The 20,492-nt window shown below is 40.2% G+C and overlaps 1 protein-coding gene across 2 annotated transcripts in view; it reads left to right on the top strand.

The window, feature by feature from the left end:
• The first annotated feature begins 4,566 nt into the window (after window positions 1-4,566).
• Window positions 4,567-20,492, top strand: part of LOC132186062 (uncharacterized) — a 30,003-nt gene continuing 14,077 nt past the window's right edge. Inside the window, exons 1-8 of one of the 2 annotated variants that reach the window (XM_059599840.1) lie at window positions 4,567-4,765; window positions 4,852-4,986; window positions 5,417-5,503; window positions 5,689-5,760; window positions 12,828-13,029; window positions 14,433-14,551; window positions 18,573-18,959; window positions 19,053-19,187. In XM_059599840.1, the coding sequence (XP_059455823.1) occupies window positions 4,637-4,765; window positions 4,852-4,986; window positions 5,417-5,503; window positions 5,689-5,760; window positions 12,828-13,029; window positions 14,433-14,551; window positions 18,573-18,959; window positions 19,053-19,187 (1,266 nt within the window). In that variant the 5' untranslated portion in view covers window positions 4,567-4,636. The remainder of the gene's footprint in view (window positions 4,766-4,851; window positions 4,987-5,416; window positions 5,504-5,688; window positions 5,761-12,827; window positions 13,030-14,432; window positions 14,552-18,572; window positions 18,960-19,052; window positions 19,188-20,492) is intronic. The other variant, XM_059599838.1, reaches the window with a different exon arrangement.

The raw sequence follows: 20,492 nt of genomic DNA, 5'->3' as shown, positions 1-20,492 counted from the left end.
GTATCATGTGATGTAATTATTTTTTTGAGAAAGTACCATATATGGTTCATGTGGACCATGTGGATGTACGTACTTGAACAGCCGACTGGACAATATGTTATATGTTTAAGTTAGTAACTAAGCATAGAGATGGAATTCATGTAATATGTAATTAATTTGCTTTGTTCCATATTATAACTTATTATTTGTTTTTTCTTTCATTTTTTATTTATTTAATCTCAATTTTGACAATCAATAGATTAAAAGTTAATAATGATAATCTCAAAATTAATAATGATAATCTCAAAGTGCAGTTGAAATCGTGCGCATGTTATTTTGTTTTTTGTTTTTTTGCATTTAATTTTGTTTGATACACCAACTGGAACTTATATATATATATATATATAGAGAGAGAGAGAGAGAGAGAGAGAGAGAGAGATATCTAGCCCTTTTTTTTTTTTTTTTCTAAGCAAATAAGGAAAAGGTTATAGGGGAGGCTCTTTACCACTTTTGATCCGAAAGGAAGAAGAAGTGAGAGATCCTAACAACAAAAAAAGGGTGGGCTCTCTAACAACAAACCTTAAATAAACTAAAACAGTGCAACAATAATTGCAAATGGTAGGAAATGGGTCAAAAAAGTGACCCAGTCCTCTCAAAGGGCCGCACAAGGCGGTAACAGAAGCTAAAGGGGCACAGACAAAATCTGAGCCCCCAGAATGATCCGGCAACGACCACCAGAGAGTGATAGAAGCGGAAGGGGCACTATTGTAGTCCGTTGAAGGGACTGAAGCATAGAGAGTAATCAGCACAAATCCGAAAACAAACACAAAAAACATAAGCAACAGAAAATACAAGCCCAACAAAAGCAACAGAAGGCATAGCATAAAATTAAAAAGCAGGACAAAATCTACAACTCCAGAAATCAGCAACAACAGGAGCGGAGATGGCGGAGTCGCAGAGACTCGAGATGGCCGGAAGGGTGAGCGAAAGGCAGCAGCGGGAAGATATGATGGCAGAGACGAAGGTGGAGAAGCGGGGGTGCCAGAGGATGACAAATCGAGCTTCAAAGAAACCGGATGGGAGACCCATGACAAATCCGAAAGAAAAAACCATTGCCGTGGCTCGGAGGGAGCGGTGGAGCATCGGAGGTTAGGCTGGAGTTGTGATTTTTGGATGAGATTGGATAAATCGCACAAGGCGATGGATAAGACCTCAAAAGAAGTGGAAATAACCGGAGAAAAGAAATCACCTATGAGAAGCAGCATGGTGAGAGGAAAGAGGGATAAAAGAGGGGAGGAGAGGAGGGAAGAACAAGTTCTTCCCTCCTCCTCAGGCTTTTTTCCCTTTCTTGCTGTCTAACGGCGCTAGAGCGAAAAGAAAGAAAACCTAGCACCTAAAGATATCTAGCCTTGAAACTAAAGAAGGAGGCCTTATGTAATTGTTTGGAATACATCATAGATTTTAGGGTATACTAGTTTTCTAGTAAGTTACACAAACCAATTGATCAAAGTATTTTAATTTTAATTTTTGGTTTGCTTTGACTTGTAAATGACTACATTTTCTAGTACAAGCGTATCTCTCAAATATGGTATAAGCACTTCAGCATGGTAAATGTTTACAAGTAGTTGAACATGGTAAATGTCTTATAGAGTGAAACAAACTCAACAAAATATGGTAGTGATTTAATTCTAAATTGTGGGGGTCAGTTTTCATAAGGTATTTGAGTGCGAGATACCAAACCGGCAAACCACATATCGCCACATGAAGTGTTCAATATTCTCTTATGTGAAGGTGGCTAATGCTTTGGCTTCTGTCCGCCTGATGAAGTAGTTGACCGCCACTAAGGCAAACTTCACTCCTCCTTTTCCAAGTGGTAAGGATCCTACAATGTCTACCCCCCACAATGTGAACGGCCAAGGAGTGAATATTGATGTGAGATCTTCCAGCGGACTCCTTGGGACGTTTGCAAACTGTTGGCTCTTCTTACAACTTTTGACCATGTCGTGTGCATCTTGAGCCATTGTTGGCCAACAGTATCCCGCCCTCAAGAGAGAGAGAGAGAGAGAGAGATATCTAGCCTTGAAACTAAAGAAGGAAGCCTTGTGTAATTGTTTGGAATGCATCACAGATTTTAGGGTATACTAGTTTTCTAGTAAGTTACACAAACCAATTGATCGAAAGTATTTTAATTTTAATTTTTGGTTTACTTTGACTTGTAAATGACTACATTTTCTAGAACAAGCGTATTTCTCAAATATGGTACAAGCATTTCAGCATGGTAAATGTTTACAAGTAGTTGAACATGGTAAATGTCTTATAGAGTGAAACAAACTCTACTAAATATGGTAATGATTTAATTCTAAATTGTGGGGGTCAGTTTTCATAAGGTATTTGAGTGCGGGATACCAAACCGGCAAACCACAGATCGCCACATGAAGTGTTCAATATTATTTTATGTGAAGGTGGCTAATGCTTTGGCTTCTGCCCACCTGGTGAAGTAGTTGACCGCCACTAGGGCAAACTTGACTCCTCCTTTTCCTGGTGGTAAGGATCCTACAATGTCTACCCCCAACAGTGTGAACGGCCAATGAGTGAATATTGATGTGAGATCTTCCGGCGGACTCCTTGGGACGTTTGCAAACTGTTGGCTCTTCTTACAACTTTTGACCATGTCGTGTGCATCTTGAGCCATTGTTGGCCAACAGTATCCCGCCCTCAAGAGAGAGAGAGAGAGAGAGATATCTAGCCTTGAAACTAAAGAAGGAAGCCTTATGTAATTGTTTGGAATGCATCACAGATTTTAGGGTATACTAGTTTTCCAGTAAGTTACACAAACCAATTGATCGAAAGTATTTTTATTTTAATTTTTGGTTTACTTTGGCTTGTAAATGACTACATTTTCTAGAACAAGCGTATTTCTCAAATATGGTACAAGCACTTCAGCATGGTAAATGTTTACAAGTAGTTGAACATGGTAAATGTCTTATAGAGTGAAACAAACTCTACTAAATATGGTAATGATTTAATTCTAAATTGTGGGGGTCAGTTTTCATAAGGTATTTGAGTGCGGGATACCAAACCGGCAAACCACAGATCGCCACATGAAGTGTTCAATATTCTTTTATGTGAAGGTGGCTAATGCTTTGGCTTCTGCCCACCTGGTGAAGTAGTTGACCGCCACTAGGGCAAACTTGACTCCTCCTTTTCCTGGTGGTAAGGATCCTACAATGTCTACCCCCAACAGTGTGAACGGCCAATGAGTGAATATTGATGTGAGATCTTCCGGCGGACTCCTTGGGACGTTTGCAAACTGTTGGCTCTTCTTACAACTTTTGACCATGTCGTGTGCATCTTGAGCCATTGTTGGCCTACAGTATCCCGCCCTCAAGAGAGAGAGAGAGATATTTAGCCTTGAAACTAAAGAAGGAAGCCTTATGTAATTGTTTGGAATGCATCACAGATTTTAGGGTATACTAGTTTTCTAGTAAGTTACACAAACCAATTGATCGAAAGTATTTTAATTTTAATTTTTGGTTTACTTTTACTTGTAAATGACTACATTTTCTAGTACAAGCGTATTTCTCAAATATGGTACAAGCACTTCAGCATGGTAAATGTTTACAAGTAGTTGAACATGGTAAATGTCTTATAGAGTGAAACAAACTCTACTAAATATGGTAGTGATTTAATTCTAAATTGTGGGGGTTAGTTTTCATAAGGTATTTGAGTGTGGGATACCAAACCGGCAAACCACAGATCGCCACATGAAGTGTTCAATATTCTTTTATGTGAAGGTGGCTAATGCTTTGGCTTCTGCCCACTTGGTGAAGTAGTTGACCGCCACTAGGGCAAACTTGACTCCTCCTTTTCCTGGTGGTAAGGATCCTACAATGTCTACCCCCAACAGTGTGAACGGCCAAGGAGTGAATATTGATGTGAGATCTTCCGACGGACTTCTTGGGACGTTTGCAAACTGTTGGCTCTTCTTACAACTTTTGACCATGTCGTGTGCATCTTGAGCCATTGTTGGCCAACAGTATCCCGCCCTCAAGAGAGAGAGAGAGAGAGATCTAGCCTTGCACACACACACGAGCTTGCTTACGAGCCTAACCGAGTCGAGCCGAGCTTGCTTCATTTAATATTCGAGTTATGATTTGTGTTTATGAAGCGCTTCATTTAATATTCGAGTCGAGCACGAGCCGATCTTATGCGAGCCGAGCCCGAGCTTACTCGCAAAACGCTTCGCTCACTTAACAGCCCTAATCGTGTTAGACCCGCTAACTTGTTTAGTAAAACAGGTCGTGTTCGTGTATAAGATAATCGTGTAACGGGTCGTAATCGTGTCTACCCGTTTACCTGTTTTGCCAGTCCAGACAACTTTTTAAATTCATAAGATTTAGAAAGATTAAAATAGTATTTTAACATCAACGTTAAAGGGCAAATTAGTAATTTAAAATCTAAAGAAATGCCAAAAAAAAAAAAAAAAAAACCTTATCCAACTTAATCATTAGGAACAAAGAAATTTAGACTATGAAAGAAAAATCACTGTTTCCCACTAAACCATCTAACAGAAATGCCAAAAGACAAAAATATATTTTTGGGTAAAGATATAAAGAAAAGATAGGTAAAGATATGTATCTTTAGGTAAATCGGAGATATGGAGAAACTGAAATCTCTGGTTCCAGACAGCCTAAAGCGGATTGTGGCAGCGAGCACTCCTGATGATCTTCCGCGAACATGTTATTCTCTTCTTAACTATTTTTCTAATTTGGAGCCATTTCATCAGGTAAGCGAAGCACAGCCACAGTATCTTATATTTTCCCCCTGATTGTTTGGTGACAAAAAAGACTTAAAAGAGTTCGGTTTTCTCAGATGGTTAAAGATTTGACTGATCAAGGAAGGGCTCTCTGTGGTAAGAATAAGGATGCTGCTTTGGAGTTGAAGCAGAAGGGTAATCACTGCTTCATCAATTCAGATTACACCACGGCTCTGACTTGCTATTCCCAGGTTTCATAGAGCATTTTTCTTTTTCTTTGTTTATATTGATTTTGTGGTCTGTCAAGTGTTGATCTAGATGATCTGTGCTCCACATGTTGGAATTACAAGGGAAAATTTTGATAGGTTCGAAAACCCTAAACCCTAGCTATTACTAGGGATAATTAGCAATTGGCTTGAACAGACACTGAAACGTGTAAACCAAGCGAGGATAAGGAGAAGGGACTGTGTCCAAGATATAACCTATGGGCCTCAAGAAGATTACTTAGTAGAGTCAAACCACTGGCCTAAAGGGTTCTAAACCCCACCCTTGATTCTTTCTTTTGTGGAAGATGAATGGCAACTGCATATTGATTATGTTCTTTCCCTATTCTTTATCTTATTGATGTTCTTTTCGTTCTTTTCTTTTTTATTTCTTTTTCTTCTGTTGCATGAAACACAGGCACTACGACTCGCTCCAATTGATGCTGATGACATGGAAAAAAATCTAGTTGCAACATTGTATCTCAATCGGGCTTCTGTGCTGCATGTGAGTCCAAATTTAACAAGTGTCATTATTAGTTTGAAAAAGGGAGATAAGTAATTGCTAACAATGATCAAAAGGAGAATGAGGCAGTGGCAAAACCAGACTTTTTGTGTGGCTGAGATATCATAAACATGCTTATACTCATCATTTGGTGGATTTCTACTTATATGCTTGTTGGCTTCCTTCAGAAAATGGACCTTTTGTCAGAGTGCCTAAGAGACTGCAATCGAGCTCTTCAGATTTCTACAAGCTATGCCAAGGTAATGCTTTTATCATGTGGCTCTCATACGGTGTCTTTGTTAACTGCAATTGGAGATGGGAATATACTGTATGAATTCATATTTTTTGTATGTGGATTCATTAGATTTGCGCTCTAAATTAGCAGTTGTTTGAGGAAGACAATTAAAAGTTAGAAAGCTAGTGGTTTTTAGGCAAAACATAATGTCAACTTCTTTTCTTATTCATCTTTGACTGTAATCTCTTATTTGAATTTGAAAAATGTAAATGTGCTTAATGAGTTTTTTGTTTTTGGAGAAGCAGCATAATAAGTAAAAATATTCTTCAATGCGCAGAATGTGGGCAAATAAATTATTATCATTGCTTTATTTATAAAAAAAATTAAAAAATAAATAAATAAATGAAACATTTTGATGCACCTATTAAGAGTTGTCTTAAAATATATACTACACATTGGTTTATCTTGCTATTTTCATTGAGATATAAGTTGATGAAGAGAAACGCAAATGAAAATGATTTGGTGGGAAGAAAACTGTTATGCATTTTGTTTTCTTTCTTCCGTTTTTTGCTAATAAAAGTTTAGCTTTGTGGTTATTGTTTTCAATTCCGTTATACAGCATTTGTTATGAAGAATGAAGTGAGGTTGATGTTGTCCATAGACGCTTTTAAAGTTGATCTTTTCCACCCGTCTTTCTCAATGAGACTCTTAAATCTTCCAGTATGTTTTTTTTTTTTTGATAAGTAAATTGTATATATCAAAAAAAGCACAATGCACCTCTAAGTACACAAGAAAGTATACATAGGTAGCCCAATTTAAACCCAAAGACAAAACCCAAGAAGACCCCACCCAAAACACCCAACTAATAACCACAACCAAACGGTAAATCAAAGAAAGAACCCAAAACACCCAAAGACCGAAGCCCACAATGGCCCACCACCAAGCCTAAAAAAACACCAAGCCCCTAATGCATCTCTGGAGGAAAGAAAAATGCATTTTTTGGTCCCAACACAACCTTGCGGGCAATGGCACCTCTCCGGAGAAGGTCTCTCTCTAGCCTCATAATTGATGGAGCATTCTAAATTCTTGAGTTCCCTCTTCCCTTTTACCTTAGAGGTATAGGGCTCCCGCTCTTCTTCAATTTTCGAAAAGAGATTTAAAAGACTTTTCTCATCACCTCCTTCACCATTAGATAGTCCCACACTGGAGGTGAATTTCACCGCATCTAGCACCATCTCCGAATAGTTCTCTACCCCTTTCTCTGAAGGTTCCGCTACAACCTCGGCAAACAGCTCCTTGTTCTTATGCAACTGCTTAGCAATCTTCTCCTTCACCCTCCGGGCATACCCTATTTGAGATTTGGAAACAGAGGAGTAAATTGGAGCACCACTCTCCGACATGCAAGGAAAAGGTTCGCTTATTCTCAAACCCAGCTCAGCTGCGTGCTTTTTCGAAGAAGAACAGATCTTTGAGTCTTCGACTAGAACCTTAGAACCCTTTGCCGACGATGAAGCCTCCTTCATCCCAAGCAGAGAAGAAGAAGCATTTCTAGACCCTAAAAACCCCCGATGTAGCAACCCTTTCGTCGAAGCAGTCTTAATAGGCTCAACGTCCTTTGCCGGAACAGCACCAACTCCCATCGACTGGACAGAGACCACCACCGAAGACATTGGAGAGACAAGGGCCTCCGCCTTATCAACAGAAGAAATAAAAAGATCCCCAATACTGGCCATGGTACTCACCGGAGTTGACAACCGGTCCTGGGTATTCTCCGGCATTAGAGCAGCCTTAGTCGGAAAGACAGGGGCCGCCACCGTAGCATGAGACACAGACCCCAACGCACAGCACTGTTGAGGTAACTCCGGATGCACCTCCGCCAACGATGGCCCCACCAACGCTAGCTCGGAATCATCACTGGAAACCCCGGCGAGACCACTGGCGACCGGCGCAAATGCCTCAGAAATACACTCCTCCCTACGAGCAGCCAGAAAATCAACATCTCCCGGCGAGGCAGACCCAGATTGTTGAGACTTAGGCAAACACTTAACATGACGCTTCATACCCTGCACCAACCTGACTTAAGATACCCAGTGTGTTTGGGCTTAAGGAAAGAAAGACCCAAACTCGAGACCTTGTAAGCCTTTTAAAAAAAAAAAAAAAACCCATCGTTTTTTCCTTAAAGGTAATACACCCAGCCCAACTAATAGTCCTTTAACTAACCCAACTAGGACCCGGCCCAAATTAGAACGAAATAGACCTAGCATCGTCTTTGTTTTCTTCTTCTTCTTCTTCATATGATCAGCCGCCGGGATAGAACATGTAACAGAATTAGCAGGCTCCAACGACTCCAACTCGAAACAATCCACCATCACCCGCAACTCATAATCACCGTATCCCGGCTCAAAAGAGTCCTTCACCGGAAAAGATCAAGAGGTTGCAAAGATCTTACCCTCCTCCCAACGGGAGGCACCTCTGAACCAGACATCAGTTGAAGAACCTTCGCAAAGGAGCGCCCAGGATGACATCCAGAGATGGATTCTTCCATACCAAGCATAAGCTGCGTCCCCGGAACAAGGTGCACTGAGGCTTATGGAACCAATATCCTCCGCAACTCATTTGCAAACCGACGCCATCCCCTCCCATCATGGCCCTCAGGTAGCCAAATGATTCCTTTACGACCTCCCTCAGCAAAGACAGCCACCTCCAAGAAACTACCTGCCTTATTAACACCCCCATGCACCATCAAAGCCTTATCGCCCTCACTGTATGACTTGGCAATATCAACCTTCAACAGAGATTGACTCGCCTCCTCAACCGTATCCGCCAACCATGAAGCACAAGGTTGACTCACGAAAATTACCTCTACGAACCCTTTTCTCTTTTCTTCCAAACGGAGATTAGGACACCCTTCCTTCGCTGACAAGCAAAAGGATTTCGCTTCTATGGGGAAGCGCCGTTCCATTGTAGCTCACCAGAGCCTAGCGCACAGCGCCTAACAGCGCTGCCGCTAGGGCAGAAAACTATCTTACTAACCTAAAAAGTGTAGAGGGAGAGCGAGAAAAAATCGTATGAAATGTCTTACGTTTTCAGGATTTTCCCTTGGCCAAAAGTAGAGACTGCACTTACTCCTAAATACAAGCTAAAATCATACTAAAGTACAAGCAACATCTGACATTCTACAACTTGTTACCAAGCTGTCGTATCCTCGTCTATGGTTCCTTTTTTCTTTTATGGGTTTTTTCTCTACAGGAACACTTATCTACGATCTAATTATCTCTAGAATAACTAATTATCTACGATCTACAAGATAAGATTTAATCAGCTAATTACAGCACTTGCAAAGGACAAAATGCCCTTGAGACAAAAATATAGAATGGTGTATAACGTTTCTCAAATGATAAGCTTGGTTATTACTTATCAAAAAAAAAAATGATAAGCTTTTTGAGTAGTATCTGCATTTTTAAGTGGCTTAGTTTGCCTTGTTATAGCCACTAAACAAAGAATAGGATAAAAAACTCGGATCACTTATTATAGGGAAGAACAAAGACATGGGGTACTGTAGCACTACATGACGTGGCTCTAACGATGATGTCAAAAATTTAAGAGTAGGAGTTTGTAACGCCCCGATCCCATATTGGGAAGATGAGGAGTAGCCCACATAGAGTGGGTGGTTTATAAAATTAGTCATGAATGCTAAATCCCACATTGCCTAGTTACTAGGTGAAATTGAGCTTTATAATAAAGCCAACAAAAGCTCCAAATTGACTAGTCTTTTTTGGGTGATAACGCGGATAAGTTGACACAGTCATAAATACCACATTATATACAAATAATACAAAATTTCGAGCAACCTTTAATTTTTATAGAAGCATTATATTTGGGTATTGGAAAAATAACCCAAATTAACAAACTCTACTTAGCGAATTCCAATATCCAAGAATCTCTTCGTACTTCTTATTGATTTAAATTCGTTCCTAGTCAAATATAAAATTACAAATTTAATCACTCCTTTATACATACTCCCTAAAGTTTGTTCCTCTTATTATTATTATTTTAGGTTTGTTTTATGGTATTGTGGTTACCGATATTTTGTGGACTTTGGAATTGTTTTAATGGAATTATTAGTTGCTCTAGTTGTCCTATAGTATTTTGGACTAAAGTTTCAGCTGTCATCATGTCTTTTTTGGGTTTTGGGCGTGACACAAACCTAAACAGTCCCACAAACATGTTTCTGACCATAAATTACACATCACCAACCACCTCAACCTCAAGCTTGGAACCATCAAGAAAATTACCTACACAAACTACAATGCCAAGATCCAACACAATCCCATTTACCATTCCAACCCATTGATCTCGATCGTCTACAAACCCACAATGCATGTTTTTTCTTTGTCTTGTTCGATCAAGAGCTCTTTGATCGAGCTGGACAGTAGGACCCTAGTTGATCTTGTGCTTGTGGTTCCGGAGAGTGAGCGGGCAAAGAAGAAGATAGAGGCAGAGGCAATGCCCAAGGTGAGGCTCACCAAGATTAACTTCAAACAATAATTTATAAGTTGCGATTGACTTATCAAAAAAAAAAAATAATAATTTATAAGTTGCGAGGTTTATGGTTTTAAGATCTTATGTGTGATAATCTCATTACTCACACTTTAAACCATATTTAATGCAACCTATGGACCTTTACATGTATACGATAAATAATAATCATTAATAGCATACATCTAATCAGTTTACATGCCCAATGTTTGTTAAATAAATCAATGAGTAAACAACTTTATTCAATTTAAACTAAATGTTTAGTAAATAATTGGAGTTTAAGGCACACATCCGAACAACATCCCTCCAAAAAGAGCAAGTTTGAAGTATAGTTTTATCAAGTGTGAACTAGTACGAATAGATCTCTTTTTCCTTGAAAGTGTATTTGGAGAGTCAAGGCTCCCTCGCAAGTGTTGTTTTTTGTGTGGACAACGCCTTTAAGGAAAATTTTGACACTGGATAATTTGAGGAAGAGGAATGTTGTGGTAATTGAGTGATGTTGCATGTGCAAGAAAAATGGAGAATCCATTGATCACTTACTATCACTTACTAATTCATTGTGAAGTAACAAGAGAGTTATCGAGCTCTATTCATAATCTGTTTGTTGTTGATTGAGTTATGCCTAGATGGGTGATTGATTTGTTGGTGAGTTGGAGAGGTTAGGTAGGATGTGGTAAAGTTATGGAAGTATGGAGGTTGAATCCATTGTCTTTAATGCGGTGCCTTTGGAGAGAGTGGAGTACTCGGAGCTTTGAAGATGTAGAGACTTTGGTGTTAGAGTTGCAAAGGTAAAAGATATTTTAAGTCGAGAATATGTGGCTAAAATAAGAGCAATTTGTGGAAAGGGTAAAATGATGGTGGACTTCTTCTCACTTTTAAAGTTCTCCGACTTTCATTTTGGCTTGTAACAAAATGGCTAAAAATAATGAATGTCACTAAAGTTATAAGTGATTTGTAGAGGTCTACTCTTATGGAGGTGTGTTATATATCCTAGGACTGCTCCTTTTAGCAGCCTTAGAAGAAATTTAGTTCTTGCTAAACTGGGGCTGATTTGTTAGGTTCTGCACCACAGTTTCTCTTTAGGTTTTTTTTTTTTTTTTTTGATAAGTAAATGATGATATAAAAAGTGCAAAAGGGCGCAACCCACATACATGGGAAGTATAAACAGAGAGCGCCTAGGAGGGAGAGAAATGAAAAAGAAAATCAAATAAACTAATCACTAAAGGAGCTAGCCAAGCGGCCGTCCAAGAGTAAAGAGTAAAGAAGAAAAAATGAGTTAATTCCTCTATGGTCCTAGTGGAATTTTCAAAACATCTAGCACTTCTTTCATTCCAAATACACCACATAAGACACAGAGGGATCATCTTCCACACAACCGCGCTTCGAGATCGCCCTCCCGACCACTAGCTATCAAACAAGGCCCTCACCCTGCAAGGCATGACCCAATGCAACCCAAACCGCTTAAAAATTGTGTGCCAAAGAGCACTTGCGAGCTCACAGTGGAAAAGAAGATGATCGACTGACTCTCCGGTCTTCTTTAGGTCTTCCTGTAAAGCTCCTCTGCGAGTGGCTTTCTTCGTATGGACGGCAGTTATGGGGAAAATTTTAACATTGGACAATCTACGAAAGAAGAACATCATTGTGATGGAATGATGTTGTATGTGCAAGAAGAGTGGCGAATCTATTGATCACCTTTTAGTGCATTGTCACGCTGTTGTAGAGGTATGGAATATGATTCTCCAGCTATTTGGTATAACGTGGGTGATGCCGGGGAGTTTGAAGGAATGCTTGGGAAGTTGGAGAGGGCAAAGGGGAAAGCGGACAGTCATGCACATTTGAAGGATGGCTCCTTTGTGTGTAATGTGGTCCTTATGGAGAGAAAGGAATGCGCGGAGCTTTGAGGATCGTGAAATGAAAACTATAGAATTGAAGAAAAGGGTGCTCCAAACACTCCTCTTGGAGGGTTTTGGGGTTTTCTTCGCAAGCTTCAACGCTTACGAAATTTATAGATCTCTATACATCCTTTTCAGTTTAAAGCTCATGTAGTGGACTCTTTTGTATACTTCCTGTGTACATGGGTTGCACCCCTTACACTTTTAATACATTGACTTTTACTTATCAAAAAAAAAAGTTTCTCTTTAGGTCTTCCTATATTTAGTACATTTTTAATATTTCTTTTCTTGAGGGTCTCTCTTTTATACTTGTTTTGTACTAGGGTTGTTCATCGTAGTATTTTAGAGAAAATTCTTAATTGTCAAGATTTAGGGATTCATATGTGGGATTCATATAGTCACATGTGGGATTCATATTTTTTACTTATGAATCATGAAACAGTTGGACAGATAACGAAGTCCAATCAATTCATTCTATTCGTTGGAAATATGTTGAGAATCTTAGATGTCACTTTGAGACATCAACTGCTCATATTCATTTGAAGTAGTCAAATGTGGTCATTTGACTATTAATTGGAAATAGATGTGCTTTTACGTGCATGTATGTCTACTTGGATAGTAGTATCTGGTCATCTCCATATGTAACTTGTCCTTGCTGCAGGCATGGTATAGGAGAGGTAAAGTGAATGCTTCTTTGGGAAACTATGAAGATGCAACCCGTGACCTGATTATAGCTAAGACTTTTGAATTGTCATCGGGTGGAAGGAGACAAATAGAAAGTGAACTCAAGATAATTTCAGACCAATATAAGAGGACAGAGGTTTCAATGGTACCACATAATGAGAATAAGTTGGATATTTTGGGTAAGATAGTCAGTATTAAGTATCCATATATGTTGATTATCCCTTATATTATTAACTTATCCTTATAGGGAGGGTTGTACGTTAATGTTCTGATGTTACCCACTTTGGCCATTTTGTTTCCCCAAGTGAATTTCGGGCAGTTCAGAACTATTGCTTATAATTGTTAACCAGTAGAACATATTGTACATTTTGGACTCAACAATACTGCTCCTATAGTTCGTTCATCTTTGGCCTTTAAGTTTTATTATAACTTGAATGAGAGCTTTCCTTGTTTCTTGTGAAATTCTTTGATTAATTCGAGTCATCCCACACTCTCCCTTCATCTAGGTTGTACTGGGCTTCGAAAATTGGCCACAAATGGGGGTCTGGATGGTGGTCAATATTGAGGTAGACCTATGTTCAATGCTTTAAAGAGCTCTAGTAAAGCCATGTCTTGAAGTATCTGTGAGTTATGTTTTAGAGGTCATCCAATTTGATTATGTTGCATTCTGTTGTTTCTCCATAGTCTAGTTAAGTTGACAAATATCTTTTTGCAACAAAAAACTCGTATATAATTATGAAAAATTTCTGAAATTCTTTTATACATCTCAAAACCACTTCATTTGTTGGTTTAAAAAAAAAATGCTATTGGAGATAGGTAATGGAGGATGACATGGTTTTGACATGATGGGTGGGGTGCGGATACTGCCATAAAGGATCTGTTTCTTGATTTGTTCTTGATAATGGAAGATAAGGATGCTTTTGTTTATTATTATTTGTGGCCTATTGAAGATGGGAAATAATAATGGAATCTTAGTTTTGTACGTTTTGATTTTGGGGTGCAATAGAATGATACTGTCTCTTATGTTCAGTTACGTAAGAGAGGAATTACTTAAGATGGATGATAAGGAGAAGGGTTTTGGAGTGTCTGAGAGTTTTTTTCTTGTTTTTTCTTTCTTTCTTTTCTGGAAACTGTTTTTCTTTTTAAATTCTGGATAGTACTTATATCCCACTTAGATTGGTAGCAGTTGCACTTTGACAACATGTTGGTTCAATCATTCTTCAGTCTAAAAATACATATATAACTTCCATCACTCCTTGCAGCTATTAAAAGACTTTCACCACTATAAATCAGTTTTGTGTATGCTTAATATGGTTTGTTTTAAGAATCCATATCGTTTATACACTTGTTGCATTTCTTCATCTGCTAGCTTAAGTCTTGGGTTGGATTAACAGTTTGCTCATATGGAACTTCTAGTCCAAGTGTAATTTGTTCATCTCAAGTTTATTCTGCAGATATAAATTATGCTCCTTAGTTTTGAAATATTTAAGATGGTCTAGATATTCTTTTAGTTCAAGGATAATTTTAAGTTTGATCTTATCGAACTTTTAATGTAGTTTGCTTACATTGAACTTTTGGACAGATGAGCAACACCAAATAAAACTTAAGTGTGTCACGACAGCAAATAAAGGAAGGGGTATGGTTTCACCAAGTGACATCCCTCCAGCTTCCTTGGTTCATACTGAAGAACCTTATGCCATGGTATGAACTGATTTCTGTTCCGCATATCATATCATGAACTGTTTTAAGTTTTTTGTATCCTTCTTTCCTATCAATTTTCAGCACTTCAAATCCAAACAGGTTGTACCAAAATGAGTTTCAGCATATCTACTTATATTTTTTTTTGATAAGTAATGTAGTATATATCAAAAAAAGCGCAAAGCGCCTCTAAGTACACAATAATGTATACAAAGGAACCCAACCAAACACCCTAACAAACCAAAAACCCAGAAAAACCCAATCAAACCAAACACCCAACCAAAGGGGAATACAAGAGACCCAACCAAACCCAAGAAAAGCCCTAGTGCATCTCAGGTGGAACCCTAGTGCACCTCAGGGGGAAATGAAAAAGCATTTTTCGATCCCAAAAATCCCCGCCGACGCCAGCCCTTCACCGGAGAGATGGAGCAATCCAGATTATTGAGCTCCCTCAACCCCTTAACCTTAGAAGCAGAAGCTTCAACCTTAGGGGCAGAAACTTCAACCTCAGCAAGCAGGTCCTTGTTCTTATGCAGCTGCTTTGCGACTTTTTCCGTCACCCTCCGGGTATAAAACAGTTGGGACGAGGATATAGAGGAGTAAATGGGAGTACCACTCTCTGTCATGCGAGGAAAAGGACGGCTAAGACTCCTCCCCATCTCAGCCGCCCCATCGAGAAGGGAAGTAGTCGAGAGAGAAGTGCATCCCTGTGACGAGAACAAGGAGGTAGTAGCAGGGGAATGAAGACCCAGCTCAGCCACCCCAAAGGTAGGTGAGACAGTAGAGCCTACTTGAACCTCCACCGGCACAGAGGGAACTAGAACAGGGTCCTTTCCCTTAGAAGACAAGGAAGAATCCTTCAACACCACCGGAGAGGGAGAGACAGCTCTCGGACCAAAGAACCCACAACGAAACAAACCTTTCGCCGGAGAAGAAGGACGAACAACCAGTTCCTCCTCCCCCGAAAAAGGAACCTCCCTATCCCTGCAAAGAGGGCTCGCCGGAGAGTCCACCTCCCAAGGAACAGAGAAGGCCTCCTTGAGAATAGAAAGACGAGCCGAATCAAAAATCTCCGAAGACACAGTCGCACCCAGGCAGGCTTCAGGCATCGAAGAAAGAGAACCCTCCCAGTCCTTGCGCAACGTGCTTGCCGGTAAATCCTCCACAGAATGGAAAGAAGTAGCCCCCTGAGAGGACCCGTCACCGGCAGACCCAACAATCTCGCCCAAAACTCGCACCGGAGAGAGAGAGAACATTGCCAGGGAAGACCCATCGCCGGAATCCAAACCGGTAGCCTGCAAACTCAAAGAAGACCTAGCCAACGGCTCCAAAAACTCTTCAGAGACTAGAGGAATCCCAGCAGAAACAGACTCCAAAGGTAATGAAAAAGAGTTATGGACTGGATCCGAGTAATCCGGATCCAAGTAATGAACCGGATCCAAATTTTGACCCAAACCCACTTCAGAGACCGACCCGGAATCACAACCCAAAGCAGAAATTGATAGGCCCAAAAAACGAACCCTTTTACTCCTGCGATTGGGCTTCGAGACAACCCCAGCACGGACCCGGTCCAACTTACGTTGGATTTGCCCTAGAAGCCTCAACAACCCACTAATACCGATCTTGCCCTTCTTCTTCTTCCTCAAACTCACTGACCCAGCCGCATCCGCCAGAGGAGAAGGCAAGCTCTCCAACGCAGAGCAATCCACGGCAGAACGCAACCCCATACCGTCATACTCTGAATCCCAACAAGACGACCCCGGAAGCAAATCGAGAGACCACGGATACTCAACTGCTCTCGCCTCGACGCCCAGAGTAGATCGAAGGACATCCACGAAAGACCTCCCGGAGTCGACCCCCAAAGAAGGACCATCCATGAGAAACCCCGCCGAAGATGGAACCCCAAACTCCGCCGTACCATCCAACTTGATCTGTGCCGCCAACAGTTGCCGAAGCTCTCCCGCAAAACGCCGCCAGCCCCTCCCAAAGCGTCCCTCCGGAAGCCAAATGACTCCCTTACGACCACCCTCAGCCAACACCGATACCTCCAAGAACCTACTGGCCTTATTACCTCCCCCGTGGACCATCGTGGCCTTATCACCCTCACGGTAAGATTTGGCAATTTCTTCCTTCACCTGAACCTGAATCGCCGCTTCCACCGTTTCCACCAACCACGACGAACACCGAATGCTCGCGTAAATATACCCCACGAATCCTTTTCTCCTTTCCTCCAGACGAAGGTTAGGACACCCAACCTTTGCCGAAAGGCAGAAGGTTTTAGCTTCAAAAGAGAAGCTGCGTTCCATAACTAATCCATATCTACTTATATTGCATAGATATATTGCTGATATGGTAATTGTTGCTTGGGAAGATTTCTATTTGGTGATCTACTCCTCACTTTTGCCATTGACAGTGATTAGGCTTTGAAGTGGGGAGGTAGATAGAATGTTGTGGACCCTGGCTAGTAATTACGGGTTTGAAGTGAAGAGTTATTATAAAACTTTATAGACTGGAGAGCCTTGTCCGTTCCCCTGAAAAAGTGTTTGGAAGGTTAACGCTTCACCCAACATTGCTTTCTTTACATGGACGGCAGCTTTGGATAAAATCCTTATGCTTGATAATCTTAAAATGGCGGGGTTTTACTCTTGTAAACTGGTATTGCCTATGCAAGAAGAATGAGGTGACAGTAAATTCCTTATCCTCTATGAGTAAACTAGTGATATTTGGCTCTTGGTTCTCAACTTATTTGAAGTTTTGTAGGCTATGGTTAGCAACATCCTAGATGGTAAGACTTAACTTCAAACGATTTCGTTCTAGAAGGAATCCTGCAAATTTCATCCTCATCCCATTGCCCTACTCTTTAAGAATATAACAACTCAAAGAAAATAGAGACCATTTAGTGGTCCCAATCATGCACAAACCTTGTAAATATAATATTCCAATGAATTTCATTTCGGAACTACATATAATCTGCTACCTATTCATCCTTACAATAAGCAATAGTGAATAATTCTTGATAAGATAACTTAAAGGGTTGCTCCCCATGCCATACATCATGCCAAAACTGCACCTTAAATCCATCTCATACCTCACAAATTTAGGAAAACCTTCCCGCCCCCTCCTTATACATTTCCACACTCCCACACTATAGGGACCCCTCATAAGTTTTTTCTGTCGATGCCACTCCTACAAGTTTAGGGAAACTGGACAAATAATACGTCGGTAAATTAGAAAGAGTACTTTTTATCAAAGGTAACTTACCTCCCTTTGATAAATAAAGTCTTGTCTAACTTGCCAACCGATGCTCCGTCTTTTCAATAAAGCCATTCAAAATAGTAAAGCTTTGTAAAGAGCTCCCAGAGGAAGACCCAAATACTTCATCGGCAATGAAACCAATCTACACACAAGAAAGCTAGCCAAACCTTCCACATCACCTACCGGGGAACAATCTCTGACATAGACAAGTTTATCTTCAATCCTGACACAGCTTCAAAACATAAGAACAAACATTGCAGGTTACGAGGTTGTTCACAACTAGGCTTATAAAAGATCATAGTATCATTGGCAAACAACAAATGTAACACTATCATCTCCTCATGATTTCTCAATCCCCCTGAAAATCTAGATAAGAGCCCACTATCCACCATAGCAGACATCATCCAGCTAATGCATCCATAATAACCACAAACAATAAAGGAGACAACTGATCCTCCTGTCTTAATCGACGTGAACTACTAAAGAAACCAAATGGAGATCCATTAATGAGAATGGAAAACCGCACCGTAAATATGCAATGATCCATCCAAACTTGGCATCTCTCCCCAAAGTCATATCTCTTTAACAAGTATAACAGAAACTTCCTGTTGACATGGTCATAGGCCTTCTCTAAATTTTTTTTTTTTTTTTTGTTATTGCCATCTATTCCTTTTGAATATGACTTATTCTTTCATTATTTGTTAACAAAGCCAATGGCTTCCTTACTGCTGATGAGGAAGAAGAAATTTACTGGCCCTGTAACTTGCAGATAATATTGAAGCATTGTCGGGAAACTCATTGCCATTACTGCTTGAATGAACTGCCAGCAGATATGGTCTCCTGTACATCATGTTCAATACCATTGTACTGCTCGCAGCGCTGCCAAATACAAGCTGGAGGACAAGTATTCAGGAATTGTTTAGTGAACCATGGCATTGATGAAAATCTGTCTGATAATCTTAAAATGTATATTTCAGAGATTATATTATGCAAAGAATCTGAACCAGATGTTGACATTCCTGAACATGTGCATGAATGTCAAGGTGTACACTGGCCTGCAATATTTCCATCTGAGATAGTTTTGGCTGGACGAGTGCTAGTAAAGTCATTAACGCAAAGAAGACTCAAGGATATTACTAAGTTCACAGAAACATTGGTATATTTCATGACTAATATTTGTGCATTGATTTTCAGTTCAGTTGATTGTGGCATTATTTTATGGTTGGATATTAAACCTCTTTTTCTTCAGGAGCTCTCTCACAAGTATACAGAAATTCATCCGGAAAGCAAATTGGAGTTACATATATACTCCATCACACTGTTATGCTGTCTTCAACATTCTTATGGCCTGGAACTTCCGCTAAATGAGGTTTCTACCTCACAGGTTATCTTTTAACTCTCTTCTCTCTCACACACGCATGCATGCACATGCACACACACACACACTTGCGAGACTGTATTCTTAGTAGATTACTGGTGTGCAATATCCATAAGCTAGGAAGTTCCTCTCCCATCTGCTGATGGCCTTTAAGACTTATGGCACCTCCACCCCACTTAATAATGAGGTAGTAGGTGAGTTCATGTTTTGAATCCCATCCAAACCTGAGCCCTCTCTCCACCGACGCGGTCATCATTCTACTGAAGGCCTCCATCACAACTACAAATAAAAAGGGAGAAAGAGGATCCCCCTGTCGCACTCCTCGAGAGCTACCAAAAAACCCCGCAGGTGATCCATTTATAAGAATAGAGAATCGAACCGTGGAAATGCAGTGTTTTATCCAACCTCGCCATCTTTCACCAAAACAACACCGCTCAAACATATAAATAAGAAACTCCCAATTCACACGATCATAGGCCTTCTCCAAATCCAATTTGCAAATTATGCCCAGTTCCCTAGAGCGAATCCTACCATCAAGACATTCGTTGGCCATTAAGATAGAGGCAAGAATTTGCCGACCCTTGATGAAGGCATTCTGGGAGTATGAGATGAGCTTCCCCAAAACTGTTTTCAAGGGATTAGCTATCACCTGAGAGATAATTTTGTTGAAAATCCTTAATCTCCCCTGCCCCTGCTTTCTTTGAGATAATTGAGATAAACGTAGCATTCAAACTCTTCTCAAATTTTCCATAGGTATGGAACTCCCTGAAAACCACCATAATATCATCATTTAATACCACCCAAAACTTTTGGAAGAAACCCATAGAAAAACCATCAGGTCCTGGTGCCTTATCGCCCTTTAAATTCCTCACCACTTCCCACACTTCACCTTCCTCAAACTCTCTTTCCATCCATTGTTTCTCCTCTACATCAATGGAATTGAAAATTTGCTCATCCATCTTTGGTCTCCACTTATATTCTTCCCAATATAATTTTTTTAAAAAATTCACAACACGGGCTTTTATAACTTCTGGCTCCTCAGTCAGGCTCCCATTCACCACGAAGGATATAATTGCATTGTTTCGCCTGTGTGAATTTGCCAATCGATGGGAGAACTTTGTATTGTTGTCGCCCTCTTTCAACCTCAAAGCCCTAGATTTCTACCTCCAACTCACTTCTTCAAGGTAAATGCACCTCTCCAGTTTTCTAGAGTACTCTTGTCCCTTAAGAAATTCATCTTCCATTAGTGCTCTCGTCTCTACAATTTGATCCATCTCACCAATACCCACCTCCATCTCCTTTTTCCGCTTC

The sequence above is a fragment of the Corylus avellana genome, chromosome ca7 (genome assembly GCF_901000735.1).
Source record: "Corylus avellana chromosome ca7, CavTom2PMs-1.0".
NCBI classification, from domain to species: Eukaryota; Viridiplantae; Streptophyta; class Magnoliopsida; order Fagales; family Betulaceae; genus Corylus; species Corylus avellana.
Note: the sequence above shows the minus strand (reverse complement) of the source record. Positions and strands in the feature narration are given on the sequence as shown.